At 38.6% G+C, this 17,686-nt stretch overlaps 1 protein-coding gene across 7 annotated transcripts in view; it reads left to right on the forward strand.

Moving 5' to 3' along the window:
* The window catches only part of VPS13B (vacuolar protein sorting 13 homolog B), a 360,398-nt gene that overhangs the window by 96,050 nt on the left and 246,662 nt on the right, over nt 1-17,686 (forward strand). For 6 of the 7 annotated variants that reach the window (XR_004427068.1, XR_004427069.1, XM_033155647.1 and 3 more), the window contains exons 18-19: nt 3,931-4,065; nt 6,802-6,975. Coding sequence is in view for 5 of the 7 variants with exons in the window: in XM_033155647.1 (XP_033011538.1) it covers nt 3,931-4,065; nt 6,802-6,975 (309 nt within the window). In the remaining 2 variants the exon portion in view is untranslated. Of the gene's footprint in view, nt 1-3,930; nt 4,066-4,204; nt 4,231-6,801; nt 6,976-17,686 lie in introns of those variants that run through there. The other variant, XM_033155650.1, reaches the window with a different exon arrangement.

Below are 17,686 nucleotides of genomic sequence, written 5' to 3' on the forward strand. Positions count from 1 at the left end.
TATAGTGTTCAATTCTCCAAGAAGTCCATAAATAATTATAGAAATTTATAACTACTGTAACAGGGTGTGTTGTGTTGTTAGGTATTGCTACTAAATCAGTATTTTTTCTATTATTTTTGACTGCAAATTCAGCAATACCCTCTCCACTATAATTATTCATTTTTATAGACCTTGTTTGATCTATTTTCTCTTATATTTTCAGTATCAACATTTTGTTCTCCATTGAATTCATAGGGTGGAATTCAACACTGAACTATGACAGACGTTATGTTGGTACAAGCATTTCAGATTGTTAGATGGAATGACACCCACTCCCTCTCCTGCTCCTGTGCACTGTTCTAGGGGATCTCTGGACATCATTCAGAATCAATTTTGGGGGTTGTAGGAGGAAAGTGAGGAGGAGAGGGGGAAAGCTGTGTTGCTCAAGCTGAAGTTTTTGCTCTGATGGGACTCATTAGATTAATCCCACCCATAATTATTACTATCTTATGGTTTTGTTATGCTAATTCCACTAGAGACTGAAATACATGCCCAGACATCTCAAAGAATCCAGACTTCTATTCAGCAAAGCACTATTGTATTATACATACATGTAAGCCATTTGTGAGGTCAACCTTTCTCAATTTTAGCTCCCTGGATGTTGTTGGACTACAACTTCCATCATTCACAGCAAGTACGGCTGGTGGTGAGGGATCATGTGAGTTGTACTTCAATAACATCTGGGGACCTCGGGTTGAGAAAGGCTGATTTAGGTCCTAGATCAGGCACCCCCAAACTCGGCCCTCCAGATGTTTTGGCACTACAATTCCCATCATCCCTGACCACTAGTTCTGTTAGCTAGGGATGATGGGAGTTGTAGTCACAAAACATCTGGAGGGCTGAGTTTGGGGATGCCTGTCCTAGATGCTGGGATGGTCATGATCTGGAGCACAGAGCTGAGGATAGGGAGTTGAGGTTCACTTTGTTCTCAGTGTCATATCAAGTCTTATGGGACAAAGTAAGCAACCTCCAGTCACTAAGCATATATGTACATGGGAAAGTATTCACAAAAGGCAAGGGCAGATTCCTCTTCCATCCTTGAGAACACCAGAACATTCACACCATTTTGATGTCCCTCATACAAATAAATGTTTGCTATTCATTCCAAGTAAAGCCTTGAGCTTGAGGATTCTGGAGCAGTAGAAGCAGCATATGGACATGCTTGACATTAGATCGCCCATTCTCCATTGAGAAAAGGGACTTGACTCAGTGGTAGAACACACATGTTCTGCTTGCAGAAGTTCCCAAATGAAGCCCACAGCATCTCCAGAATGGTTTGGAGAAACCCCAATCTGAAACCCTGGAAGGCTGTTGTCAATCAGTCTAGACAATACTGAGCTAAATGAACCAGTGGTCTCACTCAGTATAAGGTAGCTTCCTGTGTGATTTTCATCCAATCCTTGGGAGGCTTCAGAATGTTTTTTGTGTGCAGAGATTTACACACACACACACACACACACACACACACACACAAACACTCAAATCACACTCACACTGATAGGCATTTTACTTCTACTTGGTGTTGAGATAAAGTTTTATTCTGGTTACAGCATTTGTATCTTGCTGTTCCACAGAGGAGCTCAAAGAATGTCACATAGTTCTCTCACCTCTTCCAGTTTATCCTACCCTATGAGGTAGGCAAGGCTGAGAGATAGTGACTGGCCCAAGATAACTCATGGCCAAGTGGAAATTTGAACCTGGGTCTCTCCACATGGGCTCTAATTACAATCATACTTCGGAACTCGAATGTCTTGGTACACACATTTTTTGGCTCCCAAAAATCAAAACCCAGAAGTGATCTGGTTTTTCAACGTTTTTCGGAAGCCGAACATCCGACATGGCTTCCGCTTGACTGCAGGAAGCTCCTGCAGCCCTTTGGAAGTCGCGCCTTGGTTTCTGAACGTTTTGGAAGTCAAACGGACTTCCGGAACAGATTCCATTCCAGTTCCGAGATATGACTGTTTTAGTTTCCATGATGATGTCCCCTCCACCTTTTGAAAACATTGAATTGCAAGCAGAAACAGATCACCTAATTTTATTTTATCTGTGCTACTGAAATGGGATTTGATTAATAAAAATGGTATCTGTACAGTAGTGCAGCCTTATAACTTCTCCCTTGGGCCTTGTAACAGTGTTTGATTACATTGTCTCATGCTATTTTTCCACAGCAGGGATGGCTCTCTTGAAAAAGCACTGTTCTCATCTTTCGGTATGTGGCCCCATAGCTTTTAAATACCAGCTGGCCATAAGAGTTTATAGTGGAAAGAGGCCCACTCATTTATTATATAGCAATCGGTGCAAACTCACCAGCTTTGGTGTGCATGAATCTGCTACAACACCAATTAAGTGATTGGAAAGATATGGCCTGGAGAACCATGTGAAATGAAAACCAACATTTGGTATTAGTGGTGTTGACCAAGTAGTAAGTTGGTGTGTGTTAATGCAAAAAGTGTTGCACACTGTGCAAATACTGCAGCCTACTTTAGCTAATGTGAGGGGTTTCATCTATGCTCTGCAGTATGCAGCTGGAGACTTCATATCTAAATTTTAAAAGGCGTACTTTCCGGTTAGGAAATCTGTTCCTGTCCAGCATGCAGCTTAACAGAGCAATTATTTTATGTGGTTAATGGATGATAAGGTGCATCATTTGAATATAACAGTCAGCCATGACGACTTCAAAGGGTCAAGCAGATTTCATTCATTTGAATTTTTGAACATTATTCAACAATCTTCTTTTATTTTGTTTTCCTGGTACATCATACGGAATATGATCTGCACCCCTTATTTCAGACAATGAACAACTTGTTGTGGATTGTATTCAGTGGGTGGATGAGCAGAAGGCTACCTGTGCAATCATTCTCTCTCTCTCCTACCACTGCAACCTCCTGTACTCCCAAAAAGCCAGTCCAGAGGGTCTCTGGGGACCCCCAGGGCCATGTCATAAGGGGCTGCAGAAAGAAGGGGGCATTGCTGAAGATTGGACAGCAGAATCTGACACAAGCAGAGCTCTGCTGTGTTTGGAATTCCTACTTTTGTACAAGGGAGATTTCCCCTCCTTCCCTGCAACTCACTGTTTGTCACAGGTTCCCAAGCTAACTTTTCCAGATACTGTGAGTTAATGCAGCTTTCCTGAATTTTGCAGTTTATGAAATAATAGCAATGGATACCGCCAAATGTAATGTGGGTGGGTGTTCAGTTAGCTTTCCTGTGCAACTGCCAGAGTTGTGCACTTGTGACCTGTTACATCCCCCACCGTTGCAGTTCTAGGTCTCTCTTCAGAAACAGCTGCCAGTAAGTGCTGAGTTGTTCCAAACTGTGTGGTAGCCTCCTTGAGTGTACAAATGGAGAAAGAAGAGACCACCAAACCAATTTCCACTTCTGACCTGAAGCAAAGTTTGAACTTTGGTTTCCGCAAAAAGATGACACGTGTAGTTACCTGCTGTGCAACTCAGCTGCATAAGTTTAATTTTTATTTTGCTACTGAACCAAATGGTTTTAAGTGAAATCTTAGACGGTTAAAACAAAACAAAACTTGTTTTAACACTCTGAAATTACAGGATTAAAAAGAGGAGCTAGAGGAGCCTGGCTTGCCTCTATATGAAAATAAAAGCAAAGTTTAATGCATATATGAATATGACCAGCTAATTAATTTAATGCAACATTCTGTGTTTCTATGTATAATAAAGATCTGTATTCTTATGTAGAAGAGACATTTGTATAGATCTAAGCATATAATAATTGTATACTATAAATAAATTTTCTTTAGAATCCAAACAAAAATATTATAAATCAGATAATTAAAGTATAATTAAATTTAAATGTCTTGGTGAAAGAATATAAAAAAATATTTAAATTCAGCAGGCTAGTACATTTGCAGTTTTCTTTTATTAGGTGTGAAATCTAAGAATCCCCTGCCAACTCTTGAGGGCTCAATCCAGAATGTTGAATTGAAGTACTGCAGCACATCATTGGTCAAATGTGCCTCTGGGACCATGGGATCAATAAAAATTTGTGCCAAAGCCCCAGGTATGTGCAGCTGGACCATGTAAAAGTTTATAGCCTGTGTAGGAGAATTGGCCTTGCTTTTTACAAGGAGAGTTACTGAAACAAGAATTTATTCATTGTTCCTATGAATCAGATGTATTTTTAATTTTTTTGTTTTTAGAAACAGGATAGGATGATGTAGCATCGCATCGTCAAAGGTAAAAAATAAGAAACTATGTTAAGGTGTTTTGGTCACTACAATTTTAAAGGCATTCAAAATCAAGAGGCTGCTTGATAATACAGTGAATGTGAGTGTAGAAACTGAATTTTGCATCTCCATAATGATTACGTTTTTGGGGGGAGAAATGAAGCATTGCTTCCTTGAATGTTACCTAATGCCAGATACATGAAGTGCACAACATTTTAAAACTGTTTTGCATATGAATGTAATATCTTTGCTGAGTATTACCTATATCTAAAATTGGATGGTTTCTGTACCTGTGCTTAAATATATTGAATGTTGGTTTTGCTGTGGGCTTTTGGACTAAGAATCACAAAATGTCAGGTAAGAGCTTCCAATTTATGCATGTGGGAAAAATGACAACTAGATAATTCTAAGTGCCCTAACAGAATATGATCGTAGTCTTAGAATTAATGATTCATAAACAATATTCAGTTAACTAATAGAAAAAATAGGGGCAGGGAATCAATTGCTAAGGCCTATTTTGGATCCAGTTAAGAGAAAACAACATGGCTACTTGAAAGTGTACCACCTGCTATAATTTACTCCTTAGGTAGATTTGCTGCTGCTGGACAAAAAAGGAAAGAAAAAGCCCTGCTTCTGATTTTTCCCTAAGGCCCCTATAAATGAGGCCAGTACTATAATTGCAACCAGAAGGAGTGCAACACCACACAGCAAAAAGATGACAAAAAGGGCCAATTTGTGCAAAAGGAGATAATTGAAGTATTAGCTTCAGTCTTTTATGGCAAATCAAGAAAACTGATTTATAGCATATTAACAAATGTTCAGGTATACCAATATAGTTGACTTATGCACATTTCAACAATTAATCAAGTATAATAATTATTCCTTCAGACTAATAACTTATTTTTCACCATTTGTGATCAAAACTAAGTTGCACCCACTGCAAATAATACTATCTTATAAGTCACTGTAGTGTTAATATCATGCAGACAAAACCAGTAGGCCTATAGATTTTGTTGCTTATCTCACCATTTTGAATCAATACACATTAAATAAAAAGCCCTACTTTTGTCAGCTCCATTTCACTTGCTGGCTAGACATGCCAGCCTCCTATGACTATTCAATAGACATAGTAATTCCATATTTAATAAAGAGGATACAACCAGTCTGGCCATCTATTCCCTAGGGATATCCATGCTAGATTATACATACAGCATCTCTTAAACAAGTGAGGTACAGACAATTCCGTATTAGCAGCCCAAAAAGTGGGTGGTAAAATCTACAAATAATCACTGTTTCGTACTGAAAACATATACCAAAGAGAGAACAATATTTGTTTTCAGATTTTATGTCTTTGACCTCAGAGTTTGACCATATTGATAAATCAGATTTATGTCAGAAAATTGAAAAACTGGTTTAAAAACTTTCAGCATTCCTATGTTCTTCCTCAGGACACGATATAGTTTAGTCATGGAAAAAGCTGTTTTCTTCTAGTTAGTTTATGTTGCCATGGTTACACACCGTTTCAACCCTCGTGGTTTGCTGCTTACCACCAAGTTACATTATTGAAATGGCAAAACTGCAAAATCAGCCTAAGTTGGGGAGAACAGTGTTTTCTATGACCTGTCACTGTAAAACAGTAGTAAAATGTCCTGTGAGGAAGGCATTTTAAATGTGTTGGGAATTCAGAGACATTTTAAATATAATTTTTCAATAAATCTGGAGTCTTTGCACTGATTGACCTTGCCCTTCTCTTGTTTTCCGTATTGTTCAGGTATGTAGCTGATCAGGAGAGCAATGTATTGGACAGTGTCTCATTCCTCTCAAAATATTTTTCTCCTGGCTTTGGGGCAGTTTCTCTAGTTTTTGACAAGTGGATGTGGCAGCCAGCAGCTGTCTTATCCAGTTTGTCCCATATGCAGAAGAAGCATACATAATAATTATTTGGAGCAAGTGAATATTTTCTCTGTGATTTTTCAAGAGAAATTGCCTTCTACCTTACAAAGTCAGTAAGGCTATGTTCAACCTACCACAGCATTGTGGCCATTTTGCAGATTAGTCCTGAGCTTGATTCACTTATCTTTGTCCTTTAGTCTTCATAATAGGGAGGCAGTAGCCTCCTCATGACACTTTTGATCTATTTCCAAAAACTGATTTTGAGGAGGCTTCTATGATAAGTGAGCGTATGTATGACTGGAGTTCATGTGTTCAAGTAACTCAGAGAACATTTAAAGATGTTTATTTTATATGTTGAAGCTTTGAAATGTGATGCATTTAATGACTCCGTAGAACATACATTTCATGCAGTTTAGCCCTGAAATACTTTGAATGTGCTTAAAACATTTGCAGGTAAACTACTGATATCATCTTTTAACATATGCAAATTATTTAATACATTCTGACCATTTTTTTTGGAAATTATTATTTGCAGATTATTTCTGTCCTTAGTAATAGAAAAGGCAGTGTTATCTGGCTTCTTAGATTCCATAAATGTCATTGTGATTATATAGTTCTCTGAGGTTCACTGAACATCTATTCACTAAACCACAATGTTGTTGTTATAATACACTTAGGGGATGGTGGAAAGGAGAAGCTGATCCCTTTAATTCAAGGCCCATCTGATACCAGAGATTTATACAGCAGCAAATGGCTTAATGAAAGCAGAAAGCCAGAGTCTCTCCTTGCTCCAGATTTGTTTGCCTTCACAATTCAGATCCCTCAACATAAAGACTACAGCTACAGTTCTGGTGAGTGCAGAAATTATGTGAAATATTCGTTATGTTATCTTCCTGTATCTAATATAGTATTCAGAAGGATGGTAAAGAGTGTTAAGGGAACCCATGGAAGCCAATGGAAACTATATGTTTTTCACATTGTGAAATACGTTGAGAGGCACTGCAATCTCATTTGGAAAGCTGAAATTCAAGCCAGCTATTGGAATCTTATTGTGTTCTGCTAAGGTATAGTATCTTAACATGGTCCTGGGTTGCTTTGCATATATATTGTCCTTGTGCTACTGGGCTGGGGTAGCCAGCCCATTGCCTGGCAGGTTCCAGTGTGCTTTCCAGTCCCTTTTACAAAGCCTGTGAAATGTTTGAATAAATCTCCTTTGAAACCCATAATGCACACGAGTTTCTGTTTGCACTGGTTGACCTCTCTTATGCTGACCCCCCCCCCCCAAGCATGCCCACATTTCACCGGATGCCAGGATTGGGCACCTACCCTCCCTCTTTTTCTGAACTGAGTAGGGATGCAAAAAGCTTCTCTCTGTCAGTGAGCACAGTAGTGGCTGACCTAGGTGCCTTTTTTCCATTTCTTTTGTGGCCATTCCCATGCAATTTTGTGTTTCTCTTTTTCTGCTCTCTTAAATGTGGCAGAAACTCCTGCAACAGCTGTTTTGTGTCTGGTGCTCATGACACTTTCACAAAATTCCAAGTGGGCCTACTGGTCCCAAAAGGTTGGCAACTACTTTAGTGCTATGTGGACAAGCCTGAGCTAAGCGTTGAGTTCTCATGCTGCCCCTTCTTCTCTAATAGAGTTCATAGTAAGTCAACTTCAAACCATAGGTCATAATGATGACTTGTTAAACTAACCAGGATTTCTGGTTCAGACATGACATTAAGAAAGCATTCTGTAACAGTCAGAATAAACTCCACTGAAGTCCTCCTCCCAACTGTGGGGGGGGGGGAGGTGAAAGAGGAATGGGGAGCAAGTTAGCTTGATATTTCACTCAGACTTGCTCAGGCAGTGCTAAACAATTGTTTAGCATAAAATGTGAACACAGTCTTAAGTCAAAACGAAATAAAATAAAAAATTCCTTCCAGTAGCACCTTTTTTTTTGTTCAGTCGTTCAGTCGTGTCCGGCTCTTCGTGACCCCATTGACCAGAGCACCCCAGGCACGCCTATCCTTCACTGCCTCTCGCAGTTTGGCCAAACTCATGTTAGTAGCTTCGAGAACACTGTCCAACCATCTCATCCTCTGTCGTCCCCTTCTCCTTGTGCCCTCCATCCTTCCCAACACCAGGGTCTTTTCTAGGGAGTGTTCTCGTCTCATGAGGTGGCCAAAGTACCGGAGCCTCAACTTCAGGATCTGTCCTTCTAGTGAGCACTTAGGGCTGATTTCCTTAAGAATGGATAGGTTTGATCTTCTTGCAGTCCATGGGACTCTCAAGAGTCTCCTCCCGCACCATAATTCAGAAGCATCAATTCTTCGGCGATCAGTCTTCTTTATGGTCCAGCTCTCACTTCCGTACATTACTACTGGGAAAACCATAGCTTTAACTATACGGACCTTTGTCGGCAAGGTGATGTCTTTGCTTTTTAAGATGCTGTCTAGGTTTGTCATTGCTTTTCTCCCAAGAAGCAGGCGTCTTCTAATTTTGTGACTGCTGTCACCATCTGCAGTGATCATGGAACCCAAGAAAGTGAAATCTCTCACTCTAAGGTAGCACCTTAGAGACCAACTAAGTTTGTTCTTGGTATGAGCTTTCGTGTGCATGCACACTTCTTCAGATACACTGAAACGGAAGTCACCAGACCCTTAAATATAGTGAGGGAGTGGGGAGGCGTATTACTCAGAATGGTGGTGGAAATGGGTGATCAGCTGATAGGTGTGGAAAACCTGTTGACGACTCTTACAGTTGGTCTTACAGGGAAAGGCAAGGGGTGAGATGGCTAAAGAGAAGTGTTTGCTACTTTAAATGACTGAAATGTTATTAGGAGCTCTTTAGAATTCTGTGCAAACTAGGTATTTAGCTTTTAGTCTTGCTTTTAGCTGTACATATTTTGAATGTTGTGTGGCAACTCTGAGCCATTCCTTGACGCTTTCCATCATTTTGTTTATTTATTTAACAAAATTTATATACCGCTTGATTGTAATGAATTCTCTAAGCAGTTTACAAGAAATCATACCCGTTTGCAGGATGTCATGGAGACCCCTGAATTGGGCCAACAAGAAAAATGAGGATGGAATCCAGGAATTTTAATTGGCTGAAAAAAGCCAGGATTTGGTTTTAACTCTCATGCTCAGCATATTTTGTTAGTAATTCAATATATTCTGTAAACATTGAGAGCTGCCTCCAGTTTTTGAAAGAAGCCCCCTCCCCTTTAGATCAGACCAAGATGCATGATGAGAGGAAGTGCTCCCTTGTCATTTCATTTAACCATCTGAAGTGGTTTGAGGATAGTGATATGCAGTATACATACTCAGACATAATGCTACATCTCATATTTGCAAATTAGCCTGATTTGTCCACCTGTTTTCAGAGGGCAAAAGCAATCAGGAAGTTTTAAATGTGAAGACTCAGAAACTGTTTTACTTGCAGAAAGAATGAGCCAGTAAAGTAATGAATGAGTTGGGAAAGCAGATTGAAATAAACCAAATCAAACCATAAGATGCCAGAACATAAGTTTGTTATTTTTACTTACATAGTTTGGGAAATTTGTTCACCACCTGAAGATGGCTATTGTTCCTAGTTACTGGAGTCTGTTGCATGGGAATCTCCCAATTGTGCATATATAATGTAATAAGAAATCACTTGATTTTGCATTAATATTAAACTATATGCCATATTTCCCTAGTAATGTTGAAGTTTGATCTTGTTTGCTTTTGTTAATCCTGTGGAAGCCATGCAAAAAACAACTATAAATTTGTTTCAAGTATTTGCAATGCAACAGGTCATATTTTTCAAATCGATAACTTCTTTTTCTTTCTTAAATTTTTATGGGAAAATCTAGGCCTTTCTGCATCCTAATAATGTTTGTTGTGGTAGGATATTTCACATATTACCTTTTTTACTTTCCCACCAAAGTATAAGGAACAAGTCCCATACTGCAATCTGCAGAAACATAAATTATAGCAGCAGCAACAATGTTACTTGATACATCCATACTTTGTAAAGGTTAATTTTGTTCAGTGGGGTTAATTGGAAAGGAAGGGATGGGCATAAAATCCAGGTTTGCTGCCTCACTTTTTTTTTTTTTTTTGCATTCAGGAGAGGGCAAAATGAAGTTGCCCATATTTCTCATTCGTAATTCAGGTCCAAGATGCCATCAACTCTAAAAGGGTCTAGACTGCAAACAGTGTGTCATATATATATATATATATATATAAACGTAAACACGCATGATCAAGATATTTAATACGTTAACTGATGGGCTTTTAAAATGTATAATAAATGCATTAAAACATTGTAGTAATTAAAGACAATTCACATTTATGATTTGGGCATAAAAGCATAAAAATGATACCCATCTATCTTGTTACACTTCCTCTTCTCTCCCTGAGGACTTAACTATGTACTTTATCTGTAATTGTTGCCAGTTTTCTATCACGTTCCCACTGGATTTCTGGTGCAAAAAAAATCTTATCCTCCTGCTGACAGAGCTTGCTTGAATGATTTCATGCTCTTAGCATTTTTGTTCACGGGAATTAGGAGCAAAATGTAAGTGCAGCTGAACATAGCATCTATTTTTGTAATTTTGAAGTTTATATGCCATTATTGGAACTAAATGAAGAGATACAGGTGTTCTCCAGCTCTAGTCTGTTGGGATTTCTTGATGGCCGAAGCTTGAAAAGAAAATGCATGTGTTTTCAGAGTCAAACAGCAGCTGTGAGACAAGGATTTATGCTTTTCTCAGAACTTTGGGATTTCAAAATGTTACATTTAATCACAGGCACAGAAAGAGAGCAAATGTTAAAGATGTTACATCTGAAAGTAGGGATTGATCTCTTTACCATACCAGTCAGTTGTGGGAATAGAGGAACAAAATAGTCTTTTAATCTTAATATGAATAATTTCAAAAGTATTATGATAGCTGCCAGTACTCAGTGGTCAAGGTACTTTCACTGGAGCACAGAATAATTTAATCTTTCCCACAGAATTTGATATATTTTCATTACTTTATCTTTGAATGCTTGGTAAGAGAAAAAGTCCTGTAAAGTTTGATAAAGCCAACAGTAATTACTTTAAAGTCCCATTGAATTTAAGTCCCTCTGAAATCAGTTGGACTTAAAAATGTCCTTTTGTAATTTTGAAGAGCAGATTAAAAATAGTCTAAACTCTTACATAGGGTTTGCTTAGGTAAAAATAATATCAAGATGAGTATTTGATAGTTCATTGTCCATAATCTCCATGAGGAATGAGAGCCATCTACAATTTCTAAATTGCTTCTGTCTCTCTTAGATTTCCAAATGGCACTGTGTGGAAATACCGGTATATCATAATATTTTGTGTGAAACTAATAATAAAAAATGTACACAACATAACAGAATACACTAACAATAACAGAAAGTTGACCACATAAAAGCTAAATAATAAAATGGCTGTGGCACCATTTACTTTCCTTGGAGGTGTGGCAGAACAGATAGAATTTAACCTGTGCTCTGATACCGATGATGTTTCTTGATAGGCTTTTTTGGAAAAGAAATTTCACAGCTTTGTCAACCAGTGTGCATGCACACACATGCAACCCAGCTCCAAACCAATACAAAATGAGTCTGTCTAGAGCAGAGTTTAGGAAAAGAGCCCCATCTGATTATGTCAGTTGCCCCAGGGGAAGTAATCTCTAAGGTACTTGGTGTCCACACCATTTCACACTATATAGCACTAGCACCTGATGATAGTATTTAATATATATATATTTAAAGTTCATGCTTAACCTTTTTAAAGGGACAACAACATTCCAACAGTAGTCATTGAATTAGTACATGCTTTGCTGTGGTATGTTTCTGAATTAGGGTCTGTGTTTCATAGTTGCTACTAGATACTTTTATGGGTTGAAGAAATTGTTTTTTCTGATGCTATGCAGGTTCTCCTCCTGCCAGATCCTGTGGTGAGGTCATAGTTCTGTATTTATGATGTAATGTTCTGTTCCTATGGAAATTGTGATATGGCAAATTCAGCATTTCAGATTTATAAAGATTAAATAGGAGAAACAGAAGGGATATGAGCAAATGCAGTACTTTAAAAATGAAATCTTGCTGATTTAGAAACAATAGCAGCCATAAGAATTAAATTATAGCTATTCTAAAGGTTTAGCTAATGTAAATAGCTCTAATCTCCTTTAAGTTGTTTCTACAAGTGTAAGTGATTTCTTTTGTACTCTGTAAAGGGGCTTTGGATACTTCAGAGAACCTTGTTCAGCCCCAAATCACTTCTGCATCTGCTAGCTTATAAAAACCCGTGACAGTTTTAGGGTTATGAAATGTTGTGATCTAGCTACCTATAGGAAGTGAGAAACAATGCATTTCATGTGTTGCTTCTGTTGCAATTTCAGATTATGTTAGGGGCATATTATAGTGCAAATCCAAAGCTTTCTCCATAGGCACAACTGTTGGTTAATCAGGGAATAGTGGTGGTTTTATAGACAAAGGAAGTTAGTTCCATGCACTACAGTTCTCTGTATGTAGTTCTATGCGTTATGGAATGTACCTGTATTTTTGTGCCTGTTCAGTGTAGTGGCTGTAGCCTCAATCTGACAGGACCATGTCTACCCCTTCACTGAAATGTACAACCCCTTCCCTTGTTGTGCTTTTTAATTATTTGATTTATTTATCAAATTTTTATCCTGCTTCATGATACACAAGGACCCACAGGGCACTTTATATATGAAATAATGCAGTGCAATTACACGTAAGGCAATTTTTACCACCTCTAACAAATAGCATAGCTCTGAGGTAGCATATCCTCTCCACCTCACCCCACCCCATGCAGCTTTCATTAGGTCATTGAGGATTTTTCCACTGTTATTTCATTCCCTCAATTGCTGGCAATGGCTGTGTGTTCCTTACTGCCTTCCCCTGTGGACTGCTGGTCTTTTTGCCATCTAAGTGCAGGGAAGGAGAAGTCCAATGCAGCCACTGTGAACTGCAGAATGATGGCAGCTAGAAGTTCTCTTGCCTATCTGTTTCCTCGTTAGTCCCTTCCTGCAGGATTTCAGGTCCTTTTGCCATTCAAGTGCAGCGGACAATTTTAGCTTGTCTCCATGAGCTAGTACCCTGTTTCTCCTAAAATAAGACATAGCCATAAAATAAGCCATAGCAGGATTTCTATGCATTTGCGAAATATAAGCCGTTCCCCAAAAATAAGCCATACCCCAAAAATAAGCCATAGTGACGTGGTACCTCCCATTAAAACAGCCTGGAGAGGCGTGGCTATGCAGCGTACCGATGCGACGCGGTTAAAATAAGACATCCCCTGAAAATAAACCATACTGTGTTTTGTTAAGCGAAAAAAAATATAAGACGGTGTCTTATTTTAGGAGAAACACGGTAGTGGTGACAGGGAGGGAACTACAGTCATACCTTGGTTTTCAAAAGCCTTGGAGTCCAACGTTTTGGCTCCCGGACGATTGAAAACTGGAAGTGATTGTTAAAGTTTTTAAATGTTCTTTGGAACTCGAACGTCCACCATTACTTCCACGGCTTCCAGTTGGCTGCAGGAGCTCACTGCAGCCAATCGGAAGCTGCGCCTTGGTTCCCAAATGTTTTCGAAGTCGAATGGACTTCTGGAATGGATTCCGTTCAACTTCCAAGGTACCACTGTAGTTTGGACTTGTGGGAAATTTAGGACAGGAGTGGGAAACCTGATAAAATGTTAGTAGTGGTGTCTCCAGTTCTGTGTCTGCTATTAAATATATTGTGTCCTCCACATCTGGATTCTCAGTGCTGTTTGGATACATTCCCTTGTCTGCTTTTTGGTCAATGCTACAAAGTACTTCACTAAGGGTAACTCCTATCTTTTGGTTAGTTTACACCAGGTCTCTTTTGATATAGACTTCCTATTACAGAAGTGAGGTGGTGGTCACAAGAAACAGGAACATTCATTCCTTACCCATATGAATTGGAGTGGCAGATAAATACCTCACATTCCAAACATTGCACATATTTACTACTTTCAGGAAGAAGGTCAGGTTGACTAAAACTCAGAATGAGCTCAGGGAGAATGACCCTCAGAAAGGGAGGGAGTTGGCTATGTTTAGCTTGGAGTAGACTGAGAGGTGATGTGATGGCCATCTTCAAATATCTAAAGGGCTGTCACATGGAAGATGGAGCAAGCTTGTTTTCTCCTGCTCCAGAGTGTCAGACCCGAACCAATGGATTCAAATTATCAGAAAAGAGTTTCCAACTAAACATGTTTGGACCCATGTTTGGTTATAATGAAGGCTTTTATGCCTTTAATGCCAAACCGACTGGGACTGCACAGCTGCTTTTTCTCTAAAATAAAAATGGCCAGGTTTGACTCCTTTTGTGAAGCAAGAGTTTATCCAGCTCAGGCTGTGGAAATGACAAAGCAGGAGTGAACACTTAACACACTGCTCATTTGCAGTAAACTACAGTAAGACACAAAGTCTGGCTAATTTTTGCATGTAAACACAGTGGCTGCATTCAGGCTTATCAATGTGCTATGACCTATTACAGGTGGGTAGCCGTGTTGGTCTGCCATAGTCAAAACAAAATAAAAAATTCTTTCCAGTAGCACCTTAGAGACCAACTAAGTTTGTTCTTGGTATGAGCTTGGTATCTGAAGAATTGTGCATGCACACGAAAGCTCATACCAAGAACAAACTTAGTTGGTCTCTAAGGTGCTACTGGAAAGAATTTTTTATTTTGCTATGACCTATTGTTAGGATCAAGCCTTAGCAAGCCTTGGTCTTGTGGTCTCGCCCCTCCACTAGCATGGCTGTGATTAGGAATTCAGAAGCTTTCGTTTCCTTTTCCCAATTAATCAGTGTTTGCCATTCTATCCTAACTCTGAATGGTCTTAATGATAGTTTATTGAAACAAAGCAGCTTTTTAAACCTAGGGTTGAAGATGGCTTGTTTTAATAATCTATAGTTAAGACTAAGCAAAGTTGGTCTAGGTTTGCATGAAACGTAAAACTTGGTTAGTCAACAGCAGATGTGAAAGCTTCTGCCCGGGTGGGGGGTATATGAGCCTTAGACTCATTCCTGTAATGATAAATTATCATTTATTCTTATGTCCAAATGCAGGTATTGGCACAGTTACTTTTCAGTGTTACTATCCAGCCCTTGGGTTCTTTTGGCTTTGAACCTCCAGTAAGGCAAAGTAAAATATATGTGAGAGGCGGAAATATTTGAGAGGGAGCTGAGGATGTAGCTGCTTTCAAATTCCCTTGCCTCTTTCTGCTTGTTAATAATTACTGCTAAATTTGGGTATTAATGATTGTTTTAGTACATATTTGTACGTGAACTGGTATCCAAGCAGCTGCATATGAATTGTATTTGTTATAATTTGCCTTCCAGCTGTGATTTTATAATAGATACTTGATTATTTCCATTGAGAGAACAAGGAAGTCCTCAAGGCTAACTGCTGACAGTATGAAAAATTTATATCCCTCTAACCTAAACATTTTCTAGTCATTGGACAGACGGGGGAAGCCCTCTATTCCACCTCTTTCTCACTCATTTTGAGGACCTAAAAAAGCACATTTAGTGCTGAAGTCCATGCTGGTTATTAATGCTTCTCATTTACTTAAATGGTGAATATTTTGTCAATGTAGCCCAGCAACAATATATTCCTTTTTTACGCTGCTGACTGAAATGTTTGCATGCAACATTTGTTTGCATGCAACAAGCAATTTAGCACATATTTGGCAACTTGCATACTAATTTTTGATGGTTTATATATTGGGCAATATTTGCAGAAGAAAATGATACACTTGTTATGTGTTTTGGATTTTTTGGTAATGCATTTTAACATATGAAACTATCAAATAATGTTAAATCTTAAGTCTAAAATTAATAAAGAAATAAAAATAATTTATCTTAATTTCCCCCACTATTAGTTAAATATGGTATAAGGCAAACAGACCCTCCAAAAGAGATGGATAAACACAAATGTTAATGTATTTGGAGTGAAACATCTTTATTAAGTTAATACAAGATGTAGTCGTGCCCTACTTGAATTACTCATTTATAATAGCTGAGCAGCAGCCTGCATGTGGACTTTGAAATCCTGGGAAAATAAGATGCATGCATGCATTCTGAAGTCTTTGCTTTAAACAGCTGGAAAATGTTCCAGTGAGTAGTCAGCTACTAGCTAGTGTCTATTGTTTCTGTCTTCAGGGAGACATGATCAGTTTAATTACTGACTAGCTTCATTATTCCTTAGTCACATTCTGAGTTGTGAACTTGGTCAGTTTATATAACTTCAAGGTTTAATTGGCCGTATTACATAATTATTCTTCTCCTTTGTCTCTTCTTTGTGACTGTCTACAAACATAAGCAACTCCTTCAGTAACTTGAACTCAATTACAGTTAAGTTTGACAAGTGAGTTGTCATTTTTGACATGTGGAACCAGGATAATATCCAGAGCCAATGTTTTGGCAGCTAGAAAGCCAAATATAAGAGCAAAAAAAGGTTGTTCAATGTTTTTTATTGTACTGTGGCACATTATTTTAATAATGATACAAGTTGAGGAAAATATGTACCTATTCTATATCCAACAGTGTGCTTCATGTGGTGCAAATACAATCTTTTCCTCAAAGGGATTTATTTAAGAAAATTGGTCCTAAAGTGAGAAAGCAGAAGAAGGAAAAACAATTCAAAGAAGTTATGCAAATAGTGGTTGGCCAACTGTTTGGTCTTTGCTTCAGAAGCAAGTTTTCTCCCTCCTTTTGCATCTCCAGAGAGCCAGTGTCATGGAATTTGACTGGAAGTACTCAGGGTGTTCCAAGTCTGTCCATTTCCTCAAGCAAAGCAGAATGAGAATATTTGATTTTTTTGTTCTTAGTTGTAGAGCAATTTTGACAATTGTTGGTGTTTTGTGAGGTAGAACAATGTGTTTGGTTCCATGACATACCGCAGTGATTTCCATTCCTGATATTTATTAATGGATTATTTCTGGCATTTTCTACCTGAGGGAGAACCCTGAAGGAAACTGAATGTGATGGTTTAGTTTCTCTGTGCTTATTATTTTTACATCATACCAAATAATTTCAGCCTTTAAAGGTGTTAGAGCTTTATGGATATCATAGTGCACATAATGGGTGTAGAAAGACAGAAGCAGCTGTGTTACATTCAAGGATTTCTAGACAGATAATATGGATTTTTAGACTTCAGCTGTTCATATGTATTCTTTTATTCTCACATGTTCAAAGTGGGGCTAAAGCTCAATGAATGAGCATCTGCTTATCACACTTAAGGTCCTTCTCACTGTTCTCAAGGCAGCACTAATGGAATTTTTCTGACTAAGGGTTATCTACAGTGAAGCACTGTGGGCATATTCCACCTGTGCAAGGATATGCTTGTGCAACATAATGTTCTCTGTCTCTTCTTTGCCAGTGTGCCCCCTAATTCTGTTCTAGTGGTTTCCCCAACCCTCTGGAGCAGATTTGGGCTGCACGTGTAGGGGAGGGGGAGGTTCAGTTGTGCAAAAGGAAGTCCTTGCACTTGGTTAGTTGAATAATTTACTTAGAGCTTTTTGAAGTGGTGA

This window comes from Lacerta agilis, chromosome 7 (assembly GCF_009819535.1).
Source record: "Lacerta agilis isolate rLacAgi1 chromosome 7, rLacAgi1.pri, whole genome shotgun sequence".
Taxonomy (NCBI): domain Eukaryota; kingdom Metazoa; phylum Chordata; class Lepidosauria; order Squamata; family Lacertidae; genus Lacerta; species Lacerta agilis.